This window comes from Peromyscus maniculatus, chromosome X, assembly GCF_049852395.1.
Source record: "Peromyscus maniculatus bairdii isolate BWxNUB_F1_BW_parent chromosome X, HU_Pman_BW_mat_3.1, whole genome shotgun sequence".
In the NCBI taxonomy this organism is placed as follows: domain Eukaryota; kingdom Metazoa; phylum Chordata; class Mammalia; order Rodentia; family Cricetidae; genus Peromyscus; species Peromyscus maniculatus.
Genome location: NC_134875.1, coordinates 32,038,045 through 32,057,623, shown reverse-complemented (window position 1 = coordinate 32,057,623; position 19,579 = coordinate 32,038,045). Strand labels below are relative to the sequence as shown.

The window sequence follows — 19,579 nt, the reverse complement described above, 5'->3', positions numbered from 1 at the left end:
TGGGAAGGAAAGGCTGGCAAGGGTGATTCCTTCTCTAAGTTTTCACTTAGTTATTATTTAAAAAAAAAGTCCAAACTGGAATATCTACATCAAAGATAGGCTTACAGGTACTAATTTCTCAGTTGTCTTGCATCTTGCTTTAGTTGAGTGTAAGAAAATACGTTCAAACATGGTATCCCACAATTTCAGAGCTACAAGAAACTTTGTGTTTTGGTTTTACTATTTTCAGCATGTACTTGTGGCAACCAATTTCTGCAAAATTTTCCCATTCAACATGAATATATTTTATTTTGGTCAAATCCATTCCTTACTCCTCACTTCCAACTTCTTTCAGGTACTTCACTCCACATCACATTCCCAACTTACATCCTCTTATATTTGTATATCCTACTGAGCCCAATTAGTTCAATTGGTGCTGCCCAGATGCATGAAGATACAGGGCTATCACTGACTTCCTTTCCTCTGGTAGTCATTGAGTGCCTATAATTTCTCAACTAGTAGTGAGGCCTTGTGAGCCCCACTTTAATGCTGGAATACTGACCAGATTCATCTTGCCTTGGTCTGGCGTAGACAACCAGAGCTGTTGAGAGTTTGTGAATGTAACTGCTTGTCATGTCCCTAATATACTGTTTCTGCTGCAGTTCCTCCTACCTCTGCTCCTTATGCTCTTCATGTCCCTTCTTCTGTGATATTCCTTGCCCCTTAGAGGGAGGGGCATAGAAGGAAAGTTAAATAGGCTAGCTAGCTCGCTCAAAACACAGATCTTACATTCAGCAATTTAACTGACACCATCTCGATGTTATTACTGCACGTAGAGTGATACATTAAGCATAGTGAGATTGGAAAAAGGGTGTAAGGCATAGTTCATGCTTTCAGTCATTCATGGCCTTATAAATAACTGAAAAAACTATGAAAAATATGAAAGACATGCTGATCATTTTACATATACTTAAAATTTTTCATTACTTGGGCAACTTTTAGACTTGCTAAGAAAAAAGAGAAAAGACTAATAACCCTCCTAGTATTCAATAATTTTTTTAACATTTTGACAGTCTTTTTAAAAATGGCTTTTAGTTATAAAAACATGTATATATTACATATGCTTATAAAAGACATAACTCTACAATATATGTCTATTTAGATTTTTTCCCCTATAATTTTTTACCTAAATGTCATTTCCTACCCAACTTTCAGTTTTCTTTTCTTCCTTCCCTTTCCTTTCTGTTCGTATACCCACAGTCTTCATGAAATCACCTGCCTCCTCCTGTTTGTTTCAGCATTCATAGTTTTTCAAGACTTTATCCCTACCAAATGTAGTATCTTTGCTTATTATGCCTGAATATGGTTCCCTTTATCTAAACAGTTTTATTATGTTATTTTTCATGTTTTAAGGCATCATCCTTGAAATTATTTTGCTGTGGGATGTTAATGTATGTCCTGTGGGAGCCCTTCTTGGGTTCCTTGTGGCGTTACCCAGGAGGTTTGCATAGAGGATGATTAGGACCATGGGCCTGAGTGCAGGTGTCTGAGATGGTCTGCACTTGGCTGTACTGGGGGATGGTCTGTATGTCAAGTTGCTCTGATTGGTCAATAAATAAAACCTGATTGGTCGTGGCTAGGCAGGAAGTATAGGCGGGACTAACAGAGGAGAAATAAAAGAACAGGAAGGCAGAGAGAGACACTGCAGCCGCCGCCATGACCAGCAGCATGTGAAGACGCCGGTAAGCCACCAGCCATGTGGCAAGGTATAGATTTATGGAAATGGATTAATTTAAGATAAAAGAACAGTTAGCAAGAAGCCTGCCACGGCCATACAGTTTGTAAGCAATATAAGTCGCTGTGTTTACTTGGTTGGGTCTGAGCGGCTGTGGGACTGGCGGGTGACAAAGATTTGTCCTGACTGTGGGCAAAGCAGGAAAACTCTAGCTACATTATTTGACAGTTTGAAATCTGACTCTTTCATATCTTAATACACAGTTTTTCTCTCTATAGAATCCATCATTACTGTTGCTAGCTGATTTCTGAACTTAAGAAGTTCAAATCCTCTTTCTTCTTATGTATCTATTGCAGCAGTCACCAAGTAATCTACCAGTTTTTTCTTTTCTCAAAGCTCTACTTTCCTGATCTTTTCCTTATGGAAGCCTCCTCATTAATCATTAAAAAAAGCTCCTCAAAGAAATAATCAAAAGTATAGACTATCATTTTTTTATTAGATGCTCTCCTGTTTTTTTCTTTCTTTAGCTAAAATTTGTACTAACCTTGCCAGGGTCCCACTCTTGAGTTTTTGTCTGAAGCTGAAGAAGCTCATAGGTTAATTCCATGTTTTCTAGTTCTGGTTTGGGGAATCCAGGCAGTACATTATGTAACTGGAAACCAAATAGCTCCAACCAACTGCCAATGTCTGTGAGACACAAAATTTAAAAATTTAAAAGAAAAAAAAGACATTCAAAAGGCATTTCCAAACTTGAAAGATATGCTTCTACTGTAAATGTTTAGACAGTGGGAAAGTAAAGTAACCTTCCCCTCATTTGATTCGCTTTCAAAGAATTTCCTTTCCCCTATGTGGGGAAGGAAATCTATTGGCCTGTGGGCAATCCTAGGAATAGGCTCAGTTTACTGTAGGGAAACTCATAATATGGTACTGGTTTTAAGATCACATGGATTGTGAAACTGGATTTATTTCTGATTGATTTAATCCTGATTGTTTTATGAGAATACATTGGCAAGCTACTAAGGATAAAGCATAGCAACAGCTTAAAGGGAAATAATAATAAACTAGGATGCAAAAGCACTATATCTGATGAAAAGTTACATGCTTTTCTTACTCTGGAAAATGCGGTATAAAGAAGGAACATCTCTAACAAAGGCATTGAGATTATGTAATAAGATGACCAACATTAAGTTAGTTCAAGTTCAGCTTAATTGTAGTCAATTTAATACCTGTGGTATACTTTGCAACATCTTGAATTTTGCCAACTGGATAGTTATTCTCAAAGGAGTAGAGGTTGAATGGTTTAGGAAGAATGTTCAACTGTTTCCATATGTGATGATTAGGCGTTGTCCATCTGCCAGCAACAACATCATAATCCCTTTGCCCTAGATGCACTAATTTAGTAAGAAAATCATAGAGTCCTCCATGAAAACCAATTATGACCTGAAAGTCAGGGTAAGTATCGTGGTAGATGTCACCATAAGGTGTATACAGAATCTCCTTTATGACCTGACCCCGACTGCTGAACACAGCTAGTGGAGTGCCTGTATTATCACAGGCTACATAATATTCTTCACCACTGCTTAACTCCATGGCAATAAGGTGACCTTGGAGATCATAATAAAGAGATGTAATCTCTGAGCTCGTGTGGTTGTACAGATGAGTGACTCTTATAGGATTGGCAAGGTCTGCATAAAAGAATTGGAGGTGTTGTCCTAGGCTAGATTTACTGGCAACACGTCGCCCAAGCCCATCATAGTAATACTGTACAGTCCAGCCAGAAACCTTATTGTAGGCTTTCTGCAGCAGACCATTAGAATTATACTCAAATATGTCATTTCCTCTCTGTCTCAGAAAACCATCTTCATCCATTTTGTACTGAATTTCTCCTAGTCTAGTAATGCGGTCTCGGAGGTCATATCGGAGAGGCGTGAGACGAGCACTATTCCCATGGCTTAAGAGGTTGATGTTTCCATTCAGATCATAACTGTAACGCCACTGGGTTTTGTCATTCACAGAAACAGTTTGAAGTTGCCCGTCAGCATCGTATTCATAGAAGTACCTCGTGATATTGGCATCTACTCCTACCCTTATATCACATATGACCATCCGGCCCATGGTATCATATTGAATAGTCATCCAGTAGGCAATTGCCTTTAGGATCTCATATTGGACTTCAATGACTTGTCCATTGGCACTGAAGATCTTGGTGTGCTTCATCACTGTAGTGGTAATAACCTGATTTAAATCATAATTAATTACACTGAATTTTCCAAACTGTTCTGTTCTACCAGAAACATCAACATATCGGTATAGATCTATGGGCAAAGGGGTCTCATTGATCACAGCTTGCATGCTGGTGACACGGAAGTTGTTGTAACTGTAGTCAAACCGTGCATTTACAAGACCTTCCTCACTGAATCGGAAAATCTGACGTCCAATAAGTGGTCCTGTAAAAATCAAAATAAAAATGAGAAAAGAGCCACCTGTTAAACCAGGAACAATCACATATTTTTTGATTAAGTATTGATACTTTTATATTCAAAAATTGTATCATATTATAGATTTGTCTCTAATGTCTGATGCCTCCGCATATCAGTGTGTGTGTGTGTGTTTATGTGTGTGTTTATAATATTAGTCACTAGACATGGAAAATATTGTATAGCATAGTTACAGGACAATTTAATTATAGGGACTATTGAAGTAATAACCTATCTAGTAGCCCAGAGGGAAAAAACTGACTGATATTATGCACATGTTTTCTTGCTCTCATCACTGGCAAAATATGTTCGTTTTATTTAACCTTTGCTACAAAGTCAGATGGTCAGGTTTTCACAATGTCCAACATTTAAGTAACTGGCTTCGGGCATGTTATGAATCCAAAGGCTGAAATTAATCCCAGAGTTCTGACTTTTGTTATCAACTGTGGCTTATAGAGGTTACCCTGGCCTTGAGCTGGTTCCTGAGCTTCAGGTCTTGTACATAGACCTTGGGGAAGATTCAGGGATGTATATGAACAAGTAGAGGGATAAGATAAATACTGAAGTTGCAATTGTTTTGAAAGCCGAGAGAGAGAGAGAGAGAGAGAGAGAGAGAGAGAGAGAGAGAGAGAGAGAGAGAGAGAGAGAGAGAGATTTGCTGTATGCTATTAAGGAATCAGCTTTCAGGTAGACTATAACATGTTTTAAATTTAGAGTGGAGGATAGTATAAGAAGTAAACAGAAATTTGTTCAGTCAAACATGAGCACAGAGGTTAACATTTCTTTTTATGAATGTGATCATAAAAATTATAAAAGAATATGGCTGATGATGTATAAAAACAAACCTGTTTGCCTGTATCTGATTGTGCAGATGAATCCATCATGCATCAGGTGTATTGTCTTAATCACCCCAGAAGACTCTTCATATGTCAGTGTGACCTGAGTGGTGTCATAGAGAATCTCAGACAGTCTTGCTTGCTTTGTGTACTTATATAAAACTCTGCGCCCAGTCCCTAGATGCAGCGTCTGTAGAAGTCGGCCATCTCGACTGTAGTCTTGGATGAAAGAAGTGCTGCTGTCTGGTGGAGTGTAGATGTTACGGTAGTAGCCCACTGAAAGCATGGTTTGTAAGCTGTGGCGCACCATGCTAGGCATGGTGACTGACAGCAGACAATCTGATTGGTCATACTCAAAGATGTAACGCCGCTGACTGTGTAAGAGAAGCATTACCGACTGAAACGAGACAAAACCAAAATACTATTGAAGAGACTAAAAGAAATACATGTTTAGCCATTTAACATAAATTTATTGATCAATTACTATGTACCAGAGACTGTGGCAGATCTTGGTGGATTCAGTAGCACACAATAATGCTATCTACCTTCATGATATTTGCAATAACCAAGCAATTATAATACAGCATGAAGTGAATTAAGACACAAGATGTACAAAATACTTCTGGAAAGTGGAGGTAGAGCAGTTATCCCAGACTTATGAGGCCAGAGCAAATTTCCTAGGGACAGAACATTCAAGTTGAGACATAAATGATGACTAGAGCTTGGCCAGGTAAAGACAGGGAGATGTATCAGGCAGAAGGAAAGATTACTTCTGGCAAAGGGTATAGTGTTAGGAGGGGCTGAGTATTAAGGAAACCTATGAAAATGGCCATTTTCTTATAGAATGAGAGGAATTCTGTGTGGCCAGAACATGTGTGGTTTGGGGGTAGTAACAGTGAATGGTAAAAATGCAGCTGAATCTAGAACATGCTGTGAATTTTTGAGGCATTTGGACTTAAGCCTATTTGGAATAGGGGAACCATTGTAAAGTTTTAAGCAAGTTGAAGTACACACTTGAGGAGGTGGGAGAAACAGTGAGGTTGATATTTTAGAAAGGTCACTGCTGCTTCTATGTGGAGAAGGATTGGACAGAGGTAAAGTGAGGACAGAGTATATCAGATATTAACTTTGAGCCACGAAATGTATTGATTACATACAGTTGACGTCTTCCTGAAAAGATAACACTGAATATTGTTATACATGCTTTGTAATATATTCTTCATGTTTCAATCTGATTCATGTTTTAATATTAAGGGAGCGAGGCATTAAAAGTGAACAATTCTCTGGTTATGTAACCCCCCAACACACAATAGACTTGTAGTTTATGATCACTTATTTGTCATAGTATAATATCTTGTCTATAATAAATATAAATGTTAATAAATATTGGTTGATATTGTTATAATTTTAAATAGAAACATAAGCCAGGTCTGATGGCACAAGCCTGTAATCCAGACTACTCAGGAGGCAGAGGGCAGAAAGTCACAAGGTCAAGCCTTACCTGGGATACAGAGTGAGTTTAAGGTCAGCCTAAGCTACTTAGAAAGACTCTGACTCAAATTAAATTATTATTATTTTTCTCAAGACAGGGTTTCTCTGTGTAGCTTTGCACCTTTCCTGGAACTCACTTTGTAGCCTAGGCTGGCCTCGAACTCACAGAGATCCACCTGGCTGTGCCTCCCAAGTGCTGGGATTAAAGGCAAATAAATTATTTTTAACAGATTGAGAATATACCTCACAGATAAGAGTACATGCCTAGCACATATGAGGTTGTAAATTGAATCCCCAGTACCACAGAATAAAAAATCAGTATCAGTTTATAAAAACATACAAAAGCACTATTTTCAGGAAGACTCTAATTCACTGGCAATTAAAATTCATTTTAAGAGAGAATTTATTTCATTTGTTTGTGTGTGGTGTGTGTGCATGTATGTATGTGGGCATATACATCTGTATATGCACTTGTATGGGCCAGAGAAGGACATTGGGTACCCTATCCTATAACACTCTCTCCTATTCTCCAAAGAAATTGCCTTTCAATGAATCTGGAGCTATCCTGGTGGTCAGCAAGCCCCAACAACCCTCCTGTCTCTGTCCCCTACAGCATTGGCGTTAGAGGCGAATGGGAAGCTATGCATGCCTAGCTTTTGATGTGTGTGCTGGGCATTTGAATTAAGTCCTTATGCTGGTGTAGCAAGCATGTTCATACAAAAGTGTATACACTTCCATGCTACATCCTCAGTGCTTTAACTTTTTCTTTTAATAAAAATAAAAAGTATTCACCCAGGCCCTCTAATATAACTCTTTAAGGGCATTTAACTCTCTCGAGAATTACCTTACCAAACAAAAATATTAAGCTCAACTTCTGAACATTATGTTGTGAAAACAATAGGCATCTTTTCATTTTCTACATGCAAAGCACACAAATAATTATGAATGTTAATTACTTAAGCATCTGCAACATGAATTTTAAAAAAAATGACAGAATTATGATGTAACATTTCATGTGTGTTATGCAATGGCACATCCCTCTTACACTAATTCTGAGAATTAGTGATCCGCACTTCCATGTCAATGCCATGAAGTCAGTGATTATTTGCTCATTTAGTCGTTATTCCTTTTCTACCAATGTTATGCCTAGAGATTCAGAAGTAGATGCACAAATCCTGTCAAATGGAACACCTGCAGCTTGCCACATCTTGTAGTTCTATCATTGTGATCTGCAAACCCTCCTGAATAAAAGGCACAATCCTGTGCAGCCCTGGGGTCATGAAGAGAGGCCCGCTCTCCTCCATCAATGCAAAACTCCATAGAACCGGAAGGAATTGTTCCTATGAATGGAACAGCAGGTGGTAGAACATTGAGGTGGGTGGGTAGATGCAGTAATTGGTGAAAATACCTTTGTATTATTTCCACTCCAAAAGTCTGATTTTCCAGCTCCTTTCCACCCTTTCCTGTCAGTTTGCCAAGAACAAATGACATCTGTCACTTGTGGTGTGGGCCAGGGACAATCACCATATGGCTGCCACACATTATCCAGTACCACCCTGCCTATTCCAGTCACTGTACTAGCTTTGCCAAAAATTTACACTGTGTTGCTATTGTATTCTTTCATCTGTTTGCTTCCTCTAGTCTGTAGCGAACCAGTGCGTGAACCCTGTGCCTCTATCGTGCTGACTCTCAGCTGCTTCCAAAGCCTCCTACCCCCGCCCACAAGTCTGCTTTAAAACTTCCTGCTAATGGCAAAAAAACGTGGAAGACATGATTAGAAATCTCCTGAATGCAATTGTTTTGTTGTCACAATACCACTTAGCCCTATTTGGCTGCTTTTTCACTCTGGGTTGGTATTATTATCAGTTTGTTCCAAAACAATGCTTATGAGTCTATCCAATGTCCACTGTGCTACTGCCGAATAAAAAGCCAGTCCTTATTAGTCCGAAAAATAGACTGGGAAGCTTGTGTTCTTTTAATAGATTATTATACTGTAAAAGAAATCTTTGTGAAGGAAAATAAAAGAGAACAATCATGGCTGTATACTTAATTGGAAAAGACTAAAATGAAAGTAGAAATTTGAAAAGGTATAGTATTCACATGACCACCAGATGGCAGTGTGGGGCTACCTGGGAACGCAAGCCAAAGATTGCATGCTGTCTCTGCAGTGAGCCGTTGAAAACAACCCCAAATAGGCAATTTTGTGTAATGTGTAAAACTAAACCATCTTATTAAATGATTATAAAATATATTTAAGTGCATTTAAAATGGAGCTTGTAATAGTGATTTTTAAGAAACTGAAAGATTTACATTATATATAATACAAACTTAGCTGCACAGGTCTTCAAAATATAATTAACTTAGAGATGTGTCATAAATCTAGGCAGAAAATTAATGACTACATACAGAAAAACTAAGAAATAATAATTTATTTTCTTAATAGAGAAGAGACTATTTAAGCAACCACATCCATTAGCCAAATAATTATTTTTCTCCTAATGAGTACAAAATGATATGTTTAACTTTCACCTACTCTAGAGAAAGCCAAACTATTTTTTTTTACAAAATCATTGCATGCTAAGGTAAAAAAAAAGTATGATGCTGATTTTCAATATATATCATGGTGTCAGCCTGGCAAGAATTAGTTGTTTATCACTGGTGATAATAATATACTAAAATCAATTTCAGAATGAATTAGGAAATTATGGCAATCATATAGATGATATGATTAGAAGTCTTAGGAATGCTACCATTTTGTAAGTAAGAAACCATTCCGTAATTGTGTATTTTGTAGGTTTGGACTTTTGTACAATAGGATTGCTTAAACAAGTGGTGATCCTTCTATTTCAAGAATAAGTTACACAGGAAATAAAGGCACAATAGCTAAAAGGCTTGTTTCACTGCTCAGTAAACAATTCCAAGTCATTGAAGTTCTCTTAACATATTATTCTAGACGAGGAACACACCACTTACATCCGGTGGGTTTTTTTGTTCCCTTTTTGTTGGTTTTTGAGAAAGGGTCACAGGGGCCTTGAATTTGTGATTCTCTTTGCCTCTACCTCAGTAGGGATAGGCATACAGGTACCTACTCCCATGCTGCATTTTTGTTGTTGTTGTTTTGTTGGAAGAACTGTTGCCCACTAAATATTTTATTTTATAGAAAGAGAACTGATGCCGGGCGTGGTGGCGCACGCCTTTAATCCCAGCACTCGGGAGGCAGAGCCAGGCGGATCTCTGTGAGTTCGAGGCCAGCCTGGGCTACCAAGTGAGCTCCAGGAAAGGCGCAAAGCTACACAGAGAAACCCTGTCTCGAAAAAACCAAAAAAAAAAAAAAAAAAAAAAAAAAAAAAGAAAGAGAACTGATATAAAGTTTGTTTTATGTGATTCCAGAAGTAAATTGGATGAAATAAACAGTTATTTTGAAAAAGAGAGGCCACATCTCCTCACTGGTATCAGAGAAAACTGCATGTGGGGTTGAATTTTAAGTTTTCAATAGATGCTTTTGTTATTATATAGACAGCATCACAGGAAGAATCTTAGGAGGCCTAGATGTTACTGTCTTCAGGCAATTAGCTCAGATTGTCACACTCTGGTGCTCTGGAGGCTAATAACCCCCTATAATGCCCCTAAGGACTGTTGGCTACTTCTCAAGTCACATGGAGGAGCTGTGGAAGGAAATCTGTTAAGTCACTGGCATATATAGCAAAGTTATCAGCAAATACCTTCTGAAACATTTTTAATGTGTATAGATGCTACCAAATACTTGGATTCAATTAATGTTTGAATGCATTAGACACTGTAGACCTAAGCCACAGGATTTTCCAAGTCATTCTTTGTTGAAATTCAAAAGAAGAAAGATCAGCTCCATGAGATGCAAATTTCCCCTGTGTAGGATACAGATTACACATTCCAGAAGCTTTCCCAGAAGGGAAGGACCCGGGGGTCGGGGGATATATCAGAGGACTACCTCTTACTTTTGCACCCAAGCAAACCTTGCTTTGTCTCTTAGGTATTCCTGACATGGGAAGTTCTTGAGCAACTGACTCTGGGAAGTAGTAAACTGGCTGTACACCGGCATGGAGCGAAACTTTGAGAGTTGTATCAGAAGCTCCTAAATTGTTCCCTTTCTGTCATGTGTGCCGTAAGCTCTCGAGCTTCCCTCTAAGAGATCCTGTGGGTAACCTTGCAACCGATTACCTTTGAGTTTTTCTGGGGAAAGTGTTCTTTAATTTTCCTAGGAATGAATTCAGGAATGACAAGTTCAGTTGAAATGACTTCATTTGGAAGAAAAGACTTCTTAGGAGGAGATCAGACATGACAATGGCAGATCAAGGTTAATTGTTCTTATTGTCTACTGTTAATGATCTGAATAGAAACCATTCTGCTGTGTAGGGGCTAATGTTTCACCAATGGTTCCTGTGGTGGGATTATAATCCTTTTATTCTAGACAGAGGGCACAGGCTCCCATTATGGATGCTGTTGGAGGCTTAGCACACACAAAAGACCATTACCAATTAGTACTTTCTGCCACTGTTCCCTCAGGCTAATTACTTTTGAGAACTAGTCTTCAAATGTGTACAGTGAAAATTTCCCTGGCTAGGCAAAAAAAAAATCCTTATTTGTTAAGTAAGAGGCCTTTTTACCAGAGCCGAGATACATTAACACAGTGTTGGAATTTACTAGCTATTTTCTCTCGGTATGAGCTTCCCTAATAATACAGATACCTTTTCAAGGGGATGAACAAATATGCTCAAATGAGTAGAAAGCTAAGCCATTATCCTGACTTCAGTTTGAAAAAGTACTTGGCAGAGGGTTGGGATGGGGATGTTTTCATTTGAAAAACAGCCCATCCTTACAGGTTCACGGTGGATTTTTGTTATTTATACAATGAGAACACAGACTTTTCTCCTGTAGGTCCTCATAAAGTTGGTTACTTAGGGTCACTTTCAATATTCTTATTCATTTACACTTCCACATACTTACTTTTTCTAAGTAGGTATAGCTCCAAATTTTCCCATCAGCCCAAGTTCTTGAGATTATTTTTCCACTCTGGTCATATTCCATCTTTTCATTCCAGGTTCCTCTTTGAATAAATGTGACTAACCCTGAAGGTGAATATGTGATGTTCACTTCATTATATCTGCTTACAGGAGACCACAGAATAGGTCTCCCAGTTTGGTCATAAAGAATGCGAAGGGTAAATTTTCGATGGTCATCGTAGATCTTTCCCGTGCGGGTCATATGATCAAAATCAATGGAGAGTAGGTTTCTGTTATGGGCCTACAAAAAGGAAGATGAAATACAGTTTATGTACTGCCTTGATTCTTAATCTAGGGCATTCACAATTCTGAAGACTCCCTCATCTCAGATTCCTCACGGTTATCTTTGGTTCCTCACCAGAGTGTACAGTTCTGGATGTTTTATTATCTGGGAAAGTACCTGATATAATCTTGGCCCTCATCATATGGCTCATGATTGTCTTTCTTCAACCACAGTTTTCAATAATGGCATAATCTTATTTTCTGTGAGTTAGATATGAGTTCGAATGGGATTTCCTGGCTTGTTTCACATTTTGTAACTAATCAAGTGGCTAGAAAATCCGGAGTTAACAATTCAGCCAAAAAGAACACAATGGGTTCCGTTAGACTTAGGAAGGGTTTGCTGCTTTGGATTTTCATGTTTATCTGGTAAACTTCACATTGTAAAGGGAACTCCGAATGTCTAGTGAGGGAACCACAAACAACCACATTTCCCAGTGAGGCTTGCAGGTAAACATGGTGGCATTGATAGCAAGTATAGTACTGCTTTACCAGTTAAAGAAAGATAAATTTGGATTCAAGTTCAAAAACAACTACAGTTTGGCTTAGTTCTGGTCATAGGCATTTCCTAGTATTCTCTGCAGAAACCTTACAGTTGACTCAGAGTGAACTCCATTCAAGGGACCCTGACTAGAACTTTATCAGTGACAACACTCAGTGGTGCTTGGCTTTGATGAAATCCAGCTAGGTACACCTGAGAGATCCAGATAATGAAATGACTTACTAAACCAATTCAAACTAAGCAAAATGACTTGGTGGCTTTTCAAAGCATCTGGACAAGTGACCCACATCTCCACTTTTCATCCAGGAATGTCAGTGCTTGGCAGACCCACACAACTTCTGCTATGACTTGCTGATTATGGCACAATCACTCAGAAAACCAAGCACTGAAACTTTGTGTGTGTGTGTGTTCCAGAAGAAAGTCGCTCTTGGTTTTAATCATTAAGAGAGTTTAGTCCATGAAGAAAAGGGGAACTTTCAAAGAAGGGTGGGTAGAACTTGGGGAAGAGCTTTTAAAACGGACTTAATTTTAGTTTTGTGTGATTAACTTTGAGTTTTAGTAGGTCTTTTGTTTCATTATAAATATAACTTTATTTTGATCTAGTTTACCATATGAAGTTGAAAAATGCTAGAGTCATATGCACTCTTCATCCAACTTTCAGGGGAAATGCTATGATTTGGGTGGAGAAGGTCCAAGTGTGTCTGGGAGAATTGAAGGTAAGAACAAAAAGGGAAGGAGTTTGAGAAGTATAAGAAAGAACGAATGCGAGTCAGGAGATTCAGTTACAGGTCTATATAACAGTCAGTTTTTCCTGCCTGACTCTTAATTTTACTATCTGTGAAATGGGAGTGATATTATCACTTCATATAACAGAGTTTTGCTAAAATGTAAGTGAGTTCACATATACAGGCTCTTAGGAAACTGTAAAACATCAGTAATCACTATTTTAAAAACACATAATACGATGATCACTTTTATCATTTTATTTAGGCCTGTGAATAGGCCCATATGTCAAATGCCAAAGGCATTCCAGCTTGGTGTAAAACCTTTGTATGGGCAAGAATTGTCAGCACGGGCCCATACAGAATGTTAAATTACAGGTTAATGAGATATGAGTAAAAATAAAAATAAAACAACAAGAATTCTTCATTAGAAGTTGATTCTGGGCTGAAGAGATGGCTCAGTGGTTAAGAGCACTGGCTGTTCTTCCAGAGGTCCTGAGTTCAATTCCCAGCAACCACATGGTGGCTCACAACCATCTGTAATGAGATCCCTCTTCTGGCCTGCAGGGACACATGCAGGCAGAATACTGTATATGTAATAAATAAATAAATCTTTAGCCGGGCGTGGTGGCGCACGCCTTTAATCCCAGCACTCGGGAGGCAGAGCCAGGCGGATCTCTGTGAGTTCGAGGCCAGCCTGGGCTACCAAGTGAGCTCCAGGAAAGGCGCAAAGCTACACAGAGAAACCCTGTCTCGAAAAAACCAAAAAAAAAAAAAAAAAAAAGAAGTTGATTCTATTAAATACAGTCAGACTAAACTGATCCATTAGTTCATTCAACTAAACTTTGTGTGTATGAATGTGAACTACCTGAGTGCCTGAGAGTTCTAGATGGTTATGAGTCACCAGTTGAGCGTTGAGAAATGATCTCAGGTCCTCTGCAAGAGGAGTATGTTTTCTTAATCATTGAGCCATCTGTTCAGCCCTATGTTAACATTTAACTTTGGTGGTCAAGAATCTCTTTACCTGAAATTTATGAATTATGCCCCCACAAAAATTTTTAAAAACATTTATTTATTATGTATACAGTATTCTGCCTACACACCAGAAGAGGGCACCAGATCTCATTACAGATGGTTGTGAGCTACCATGTGGTTGCTGGGAATTGTACTCAGGTCCTCAGGAAGAACAGCCAGTGCTCTTAACCTCTGAGTCATCTCTCCAGCCTCCCACAAAAATTTTATAAACACATACAGAGACACTGGGATATAATCTTAGTTGGCTACCACACCCAATTGGCACCCAAACATGAAATTTCTATGGGTTCTCAAGAATAAAAGTTTCAATTTCAGATAGACTTTTTTATCTTAGTGGCCTGGATGACTACAAAGTGCCCACTCTTATATCAGAATCTTGTCTTCCTTTCTCAGTAATATGATATACTTTGTTTCTCAAAAATTATCAGCTCCATCCATATTCCCTGAGTATAAAGGGAGAATTTGGTTTTCAAAGTTTCCCTCCATTGGAAAATATAGAAATGTATAGGGGAAATCATGATAGGAGAATTTCCATCAATACTTTACTGCATTTCTTCCCATTTATCTTTCTCTGGGGGTCATAGTTTTTCATACATTTATATATATTATTAGGATAGTGGTTAGCCTTGTGTCCTCCTTTTTCCACCAATGTTTTATTGACACCATTCCCACATTAATATATATTCTTGAAATATGGCTTTTAATGGTTGCATAATATTTTACTACATGATAAATAGTTGGAAATTAGCATTCTTGTTTCATTTTCTCTTGTGCCTTATGCCTTGTTGAACAATTTCACAAATAAATATTTCTACAACGTAGGTCTTTATAAGTAAAATTTTGTATCGAATAAAAAGAATGTATTAAAAGACTCCAGATGTGATCTGAGAGATTACTGGATTGTGCACAAGACTGTACAAAATTCATATCCCACTTGATGAATAGAGCCAATCTCATTCTATCCTTAGTAATGGCCATGAGGTTGAACTTTTTAAAAAAATTATTGACCACTTGTACATCTTCCATGGATCATTTGTTCATGATATTTGCCATTTTTTCTACCAGAATGTGGAAGTTGGTTTTTGAAAACCTGCTTTGGTCTCAGTTTCATCATCTCTTAGTCAAGGGTAATAATATTTGCCCTTAATTTTAAACTTCTGCAAAAAAGGACCCATATGCTACATGCCATGAATTCTATCCAGAAGACCAAATTATTTTGTAATACTCAAATTATTTTGTAGACGTTTTCTTCGTTTCAGAGGGTAGGTATAATTAAACTACTATAGGGGTAGATTTGGGACTTGAGTTTTTTTAAACTGTCTGCAGTAAATGTGTGCAGTGTTGTATTGCAAAAATATATACTAGCCTGCTCTGACCACCTAAAAGCACATAGTCCCTGTCTTGTGATACTCAGGGCTTGGAAGTCTACAGGAAACCAGGTGTTGTTTCTTCAACTACCTTTCCTGTGGTTTTATAGACACATATCTTCAACTGTAATACCGTTTATTTACAACAGCTGCAAAATATGCTTGTACTCCCAGAGATAGTTGTAACTATTACAATTTATGTTATAATGATAGTTAAAGAGCCAAAGTAACAAACGAGCTTCAGTTCAACTAAATTTGTGGCTTTATTTGTTTGAGCGATGAAGCTTACTACTCAAGAACACATTTCTTAATCAAGTCGTCGTAACTCCACAAGTAATGATCAATGTTGAAAATTCACCATTAAGTCAATTGGGGGATGACTCTGTCTAATACCTTTTCCGTGTTTACTGGGACTTCTGCAACAGTGCTCTGTTTCAGAATAGTGCACCCCGATATTCCAATGCTGCTATAGCCATGCTCCTGAAACACTAGTTTCGAAGTTGAGTTTGGAAGTTAAAATAAAGTTCAGCAAGGGCTGAAAGGGATGAGGGAAAAAAGATGCCATAGGTTTCCCCTACTCATGGTCCATAGAAACCACATACAAGAAAGCTGTGAGGTACCTACATGCTGCCAGCCTCTAAGGTGGGCATCTGAACTAGGCTGAATGCCACTGACTGCTCAGGTCATGGGTAAGGTTGGAACAATCCATATTCATACACATGCTTGCTCTTCTCTATGACAACAGCTCTTGATCTAAGCATGGGCCAATGATTCTTATTTCTAATGTATTTCCAAACAATCTATACTGATCACTCTCTTGGAAAAGAGAGGGCAAGCATAGCCCCAAGTTATAAAGGACACCTTTTGGACAGTTGAACACTGACTGAGACCTTTGAATTTGGCCACTGTTGAGTAGTATTTTGTGGTAAGAAAGATGGGCATGCTTAATTTTATACAGGAAAATATGCATATGTTTCCCCTGGTCTCCATCAGGGCTTTCTTTTCCCAACTATACTAAGAAGAGGAGGCTTGCTTTTTATTTGCAGTTGAGCCAGAGATGAAAGAAGGGAGAACACACTCTGGTGAGTGGTGCATGGCACTGCCAGCAGAACGGAAAGTGCCTAAGAAGGGCATGGGTGGGTGGAACGGCAGGAGGAGGGGCTCCAGAAGCAACTGTCCTTTGCTTCTTAAGAGTTTGTGTTTTAATTAGTTAAGAGAAAACCTTCCCCCCACCCTCCATATACAACTGATTCAGATAGTAGGATAATGCTATACTAGACTGATGTATGGACAAGTGGAGATATTTAATAGCTGTCCTCTACACAAAAGGAAATCTGTTTTAACTCATCACACACACACACACACACACACACACACACACACACACACACACACACACACACACCAGAGCTACAATCATGGCAGTTGATTTTTCTTCCCTCTATAAGGAGGAGAAGGCTGTCAAGGAGACTAGCATTTCAGGTCATAATACAACCTAATTACCTGCTAAATTTTGCTGAAGACAGAAGGTGAATAAGAGACAGGCCAAACAGCATCAACGCTGGGAAAGTGTACCGCATTGCATTTTTATGAAGTCACAGGAGTGGGCAGAAAATTCACAGCTGATTTTTAAAGTAGCACACACTATTCTACTCTCACTAGGTTTGAGGTGATTAATATTGGACTCTTAAAGATCAATCAGTACATTAATTCAACAGATTTTATGTTTTATTTCATATCTCCAGTTTAACAATCAAAAGGTTCCCTAGGTCTGCTTTCCTTTTAGAGTTGCCTATAAATGAAAGAGCATGTCTTCAGTGTTAGTACCAGCATAGCCAGGATAGCCATTTACAATTCCCTTTTTCTTTCTTTCTTTTTTCTTTTTTTTTCATTTTGGTTCCCAAGATACTCTCTTTGTCTTGCCATTCCACAAAGTCTTAGTGCTGGAAGAGAACTTAGGAGATGCTCACATACATGGAGCCAGCCTTCCTGGTTTCAAATCCTGAGACCACCACTTAGTAACTACGCAAGCTCTGTTTCATATCTGTAAAATGGAAATAACCAAACCCTGACCTGATGAGATGTTGTGAATAGTGAAGAAGTTAATATATGGAGATATACCTAGAAAGGGCCCCTCAAATGCTATTGTCATTATGGTTAATGGTAATATTACTACTACTAAAAGAGATTGCACAGTGCCTATGCCTCATTTAGAGATGGGAAATTGCGAAATCATGGCATACCAGTACTTTTCTCACAATCTCGCTTATTCTTCTCACCTGAACTTAACCATATCGTTTAAACTGTATCCATTTTACTCTATATTGACTTGTTCTTATTTAAGGACTTTCTTGTTGATTAGTTCATCTGTGTAGTCTTCTAACACATATTAAAAAGTTTTAGCATTTCATTAATGCTTGTATAATAGTCATACATGACATGAAACAATACTTTCATTCTAATTATTTTAATATAGCGATTTCAAGACCAAGAAGCAGTAGTTTTTATGATTTGAACACTCCAGGAAAGCCCTCATTCCAAAACACAGTACTATCCATCAGTCCTGCTGCCTGAAATTTCTTGTCTTCAGGTTTCTCCTTGGAGTTGGGGGATAAAAACACAGAGGACTGCAGGTGCATTTTTAAAGTGGGTTAATATATCTCTAAGCAGCTCCTTACATAACTTTTCGGAAAATGAGTGTCTCCACCAAACCTGGTGAGAAAGAAGTTAAACCAGTGAGAAATGAGAACTGTAACCCTGTAGCTGATGGCTCCACCAGGCCCTTTCTGAGGACAGAAGTGAATTCTACTATGCTTTTGGCTTAGTCTCCAATTTTCTACCATTTGCCAGCTTGGGACCCAGTGTTTTAGCAAGAGTTTTCTCCCCTTTGAGATTTTAGAACACATATGAATATTCACATGTTGTGTTTAAAAACCATATTTTGGAGGCTAGGAGATAGTAAATTGCCTGCTGCAAAAGCATGAGGACATATGTTTGATCCCTAGCACCCCTGTAAAAGTAGTGTGCACCTACAATCTTAGGGCTGGGGAAATGGAGAGAAGTTGTTTTCTTCTGCTGGCTATCTAGCAAGCCTAGCCAAATTGGTGCACTCTGGGTCCCAGTGAGAGACTCTGCCTCAAAAACAAGGTAGATGACTTCTGAGAATAACACCAGAGACTGATCTCTCATCACTACATGTACATGCACAAGCAAACAAACCACAATATACACTCACCACACACGCGCGCACACACACACACACACACACACACACACACACACACACGCACAATGTCTACCCCTTTCAGTTATCTTTAAATAGAGTAAACATCACCTGTGAGGGTGTTAGTCTTTGCTTCTTTTTGTTTGTCAATATATAATCATTCTATTGGATTTTATGTTTGGTTTTAATTGCTGTTTCCATTATTTATTTTTTTCTAAAGAAAACAAAGGAGGCTTTGGTTCCAGGATTTTGTTGCTCACTCTATGAAATCTTATAAAGAACTCTGGGATCCAATACTGGGATAAGTCTCATATGACATGATTATCCACAGACACAGCTAGGTGCAATCTGGTTGTAGCTCCTAAAGCAGTTTGCTTTTGGTGAATGTCCAATTCTTTGACAATTGGCTCTATTGTTATCTGTACTCTAATTCCTCTATTGTCCAGGGAAATGCATTTATGGGGACAGATTGATACAGCAGATGAGAAGATACATGGGTTGGATGCAAAAGCACTTTATGAGGAAGATGATTCAGACACAACTGAAGTTAGGGGAAATAGATTTTTTTTAAAAATAAATGAAATTTCAGGATATTAATGTGATTTATTTCACTTTATGGTGCCTGTGAAGGATGGCAGAGCTAACAGATCCCTGGCCTGCGTAGGCTGCGCACGATATCATGTTTCCCCACAAGCTTCTCTTACCTTGACTTTGTGTGCATAGGGGAAAATATCACCACTGATCATTGGAGGAAAAGAATTCTGATTTTCATCTTAAAAAAAAAAAAGGGTGTGTTTCTCCTGATTTTCTTTCCAGCTAGATAGTCTGGGGCTATAATAGGTAGGGGTTGGAAGATGTGATGTCTACCATTTTACCAAATGGACCTTTAAATGG

At 38.4% G+C, this 19,579-nt stretch overlaps 1 protein-coding gene across 1 annotated transcript in view; it reads right to left on the bottom strand.

The window, feature by feature from the left end:
- The window catches only part of Tenm1 (teneurin transmembrane protein 1), an 827,344-nt gene that overhangs the window by 5,384 nt on the left and 802,381 nt on the right, over positions 1-19,579 (bottom strand). Inside the window, exons 31-34 of the mRNA XM_006981543.4 lie at positions 11,502-11,798; positions 5,037-5,424; positions 2,941-4,161; positions 2,259-2,401 (exon numbers count right to left, since the gene is read on the bottom strand). Of these exons, the coding sequence (XP_006981605.1) occupies positions 2,259-2,401; positions 2,941-4,161; positions 5,037-5,424; positions 11,502-11,798 (2,049 nt within the window). The remainder of the gene's footprint in view (positions 1-2,258; positions 2,402-2,940; positions 4,162-5,036; positions 5,425-11,501; positions 11,799-19,579) is intronic.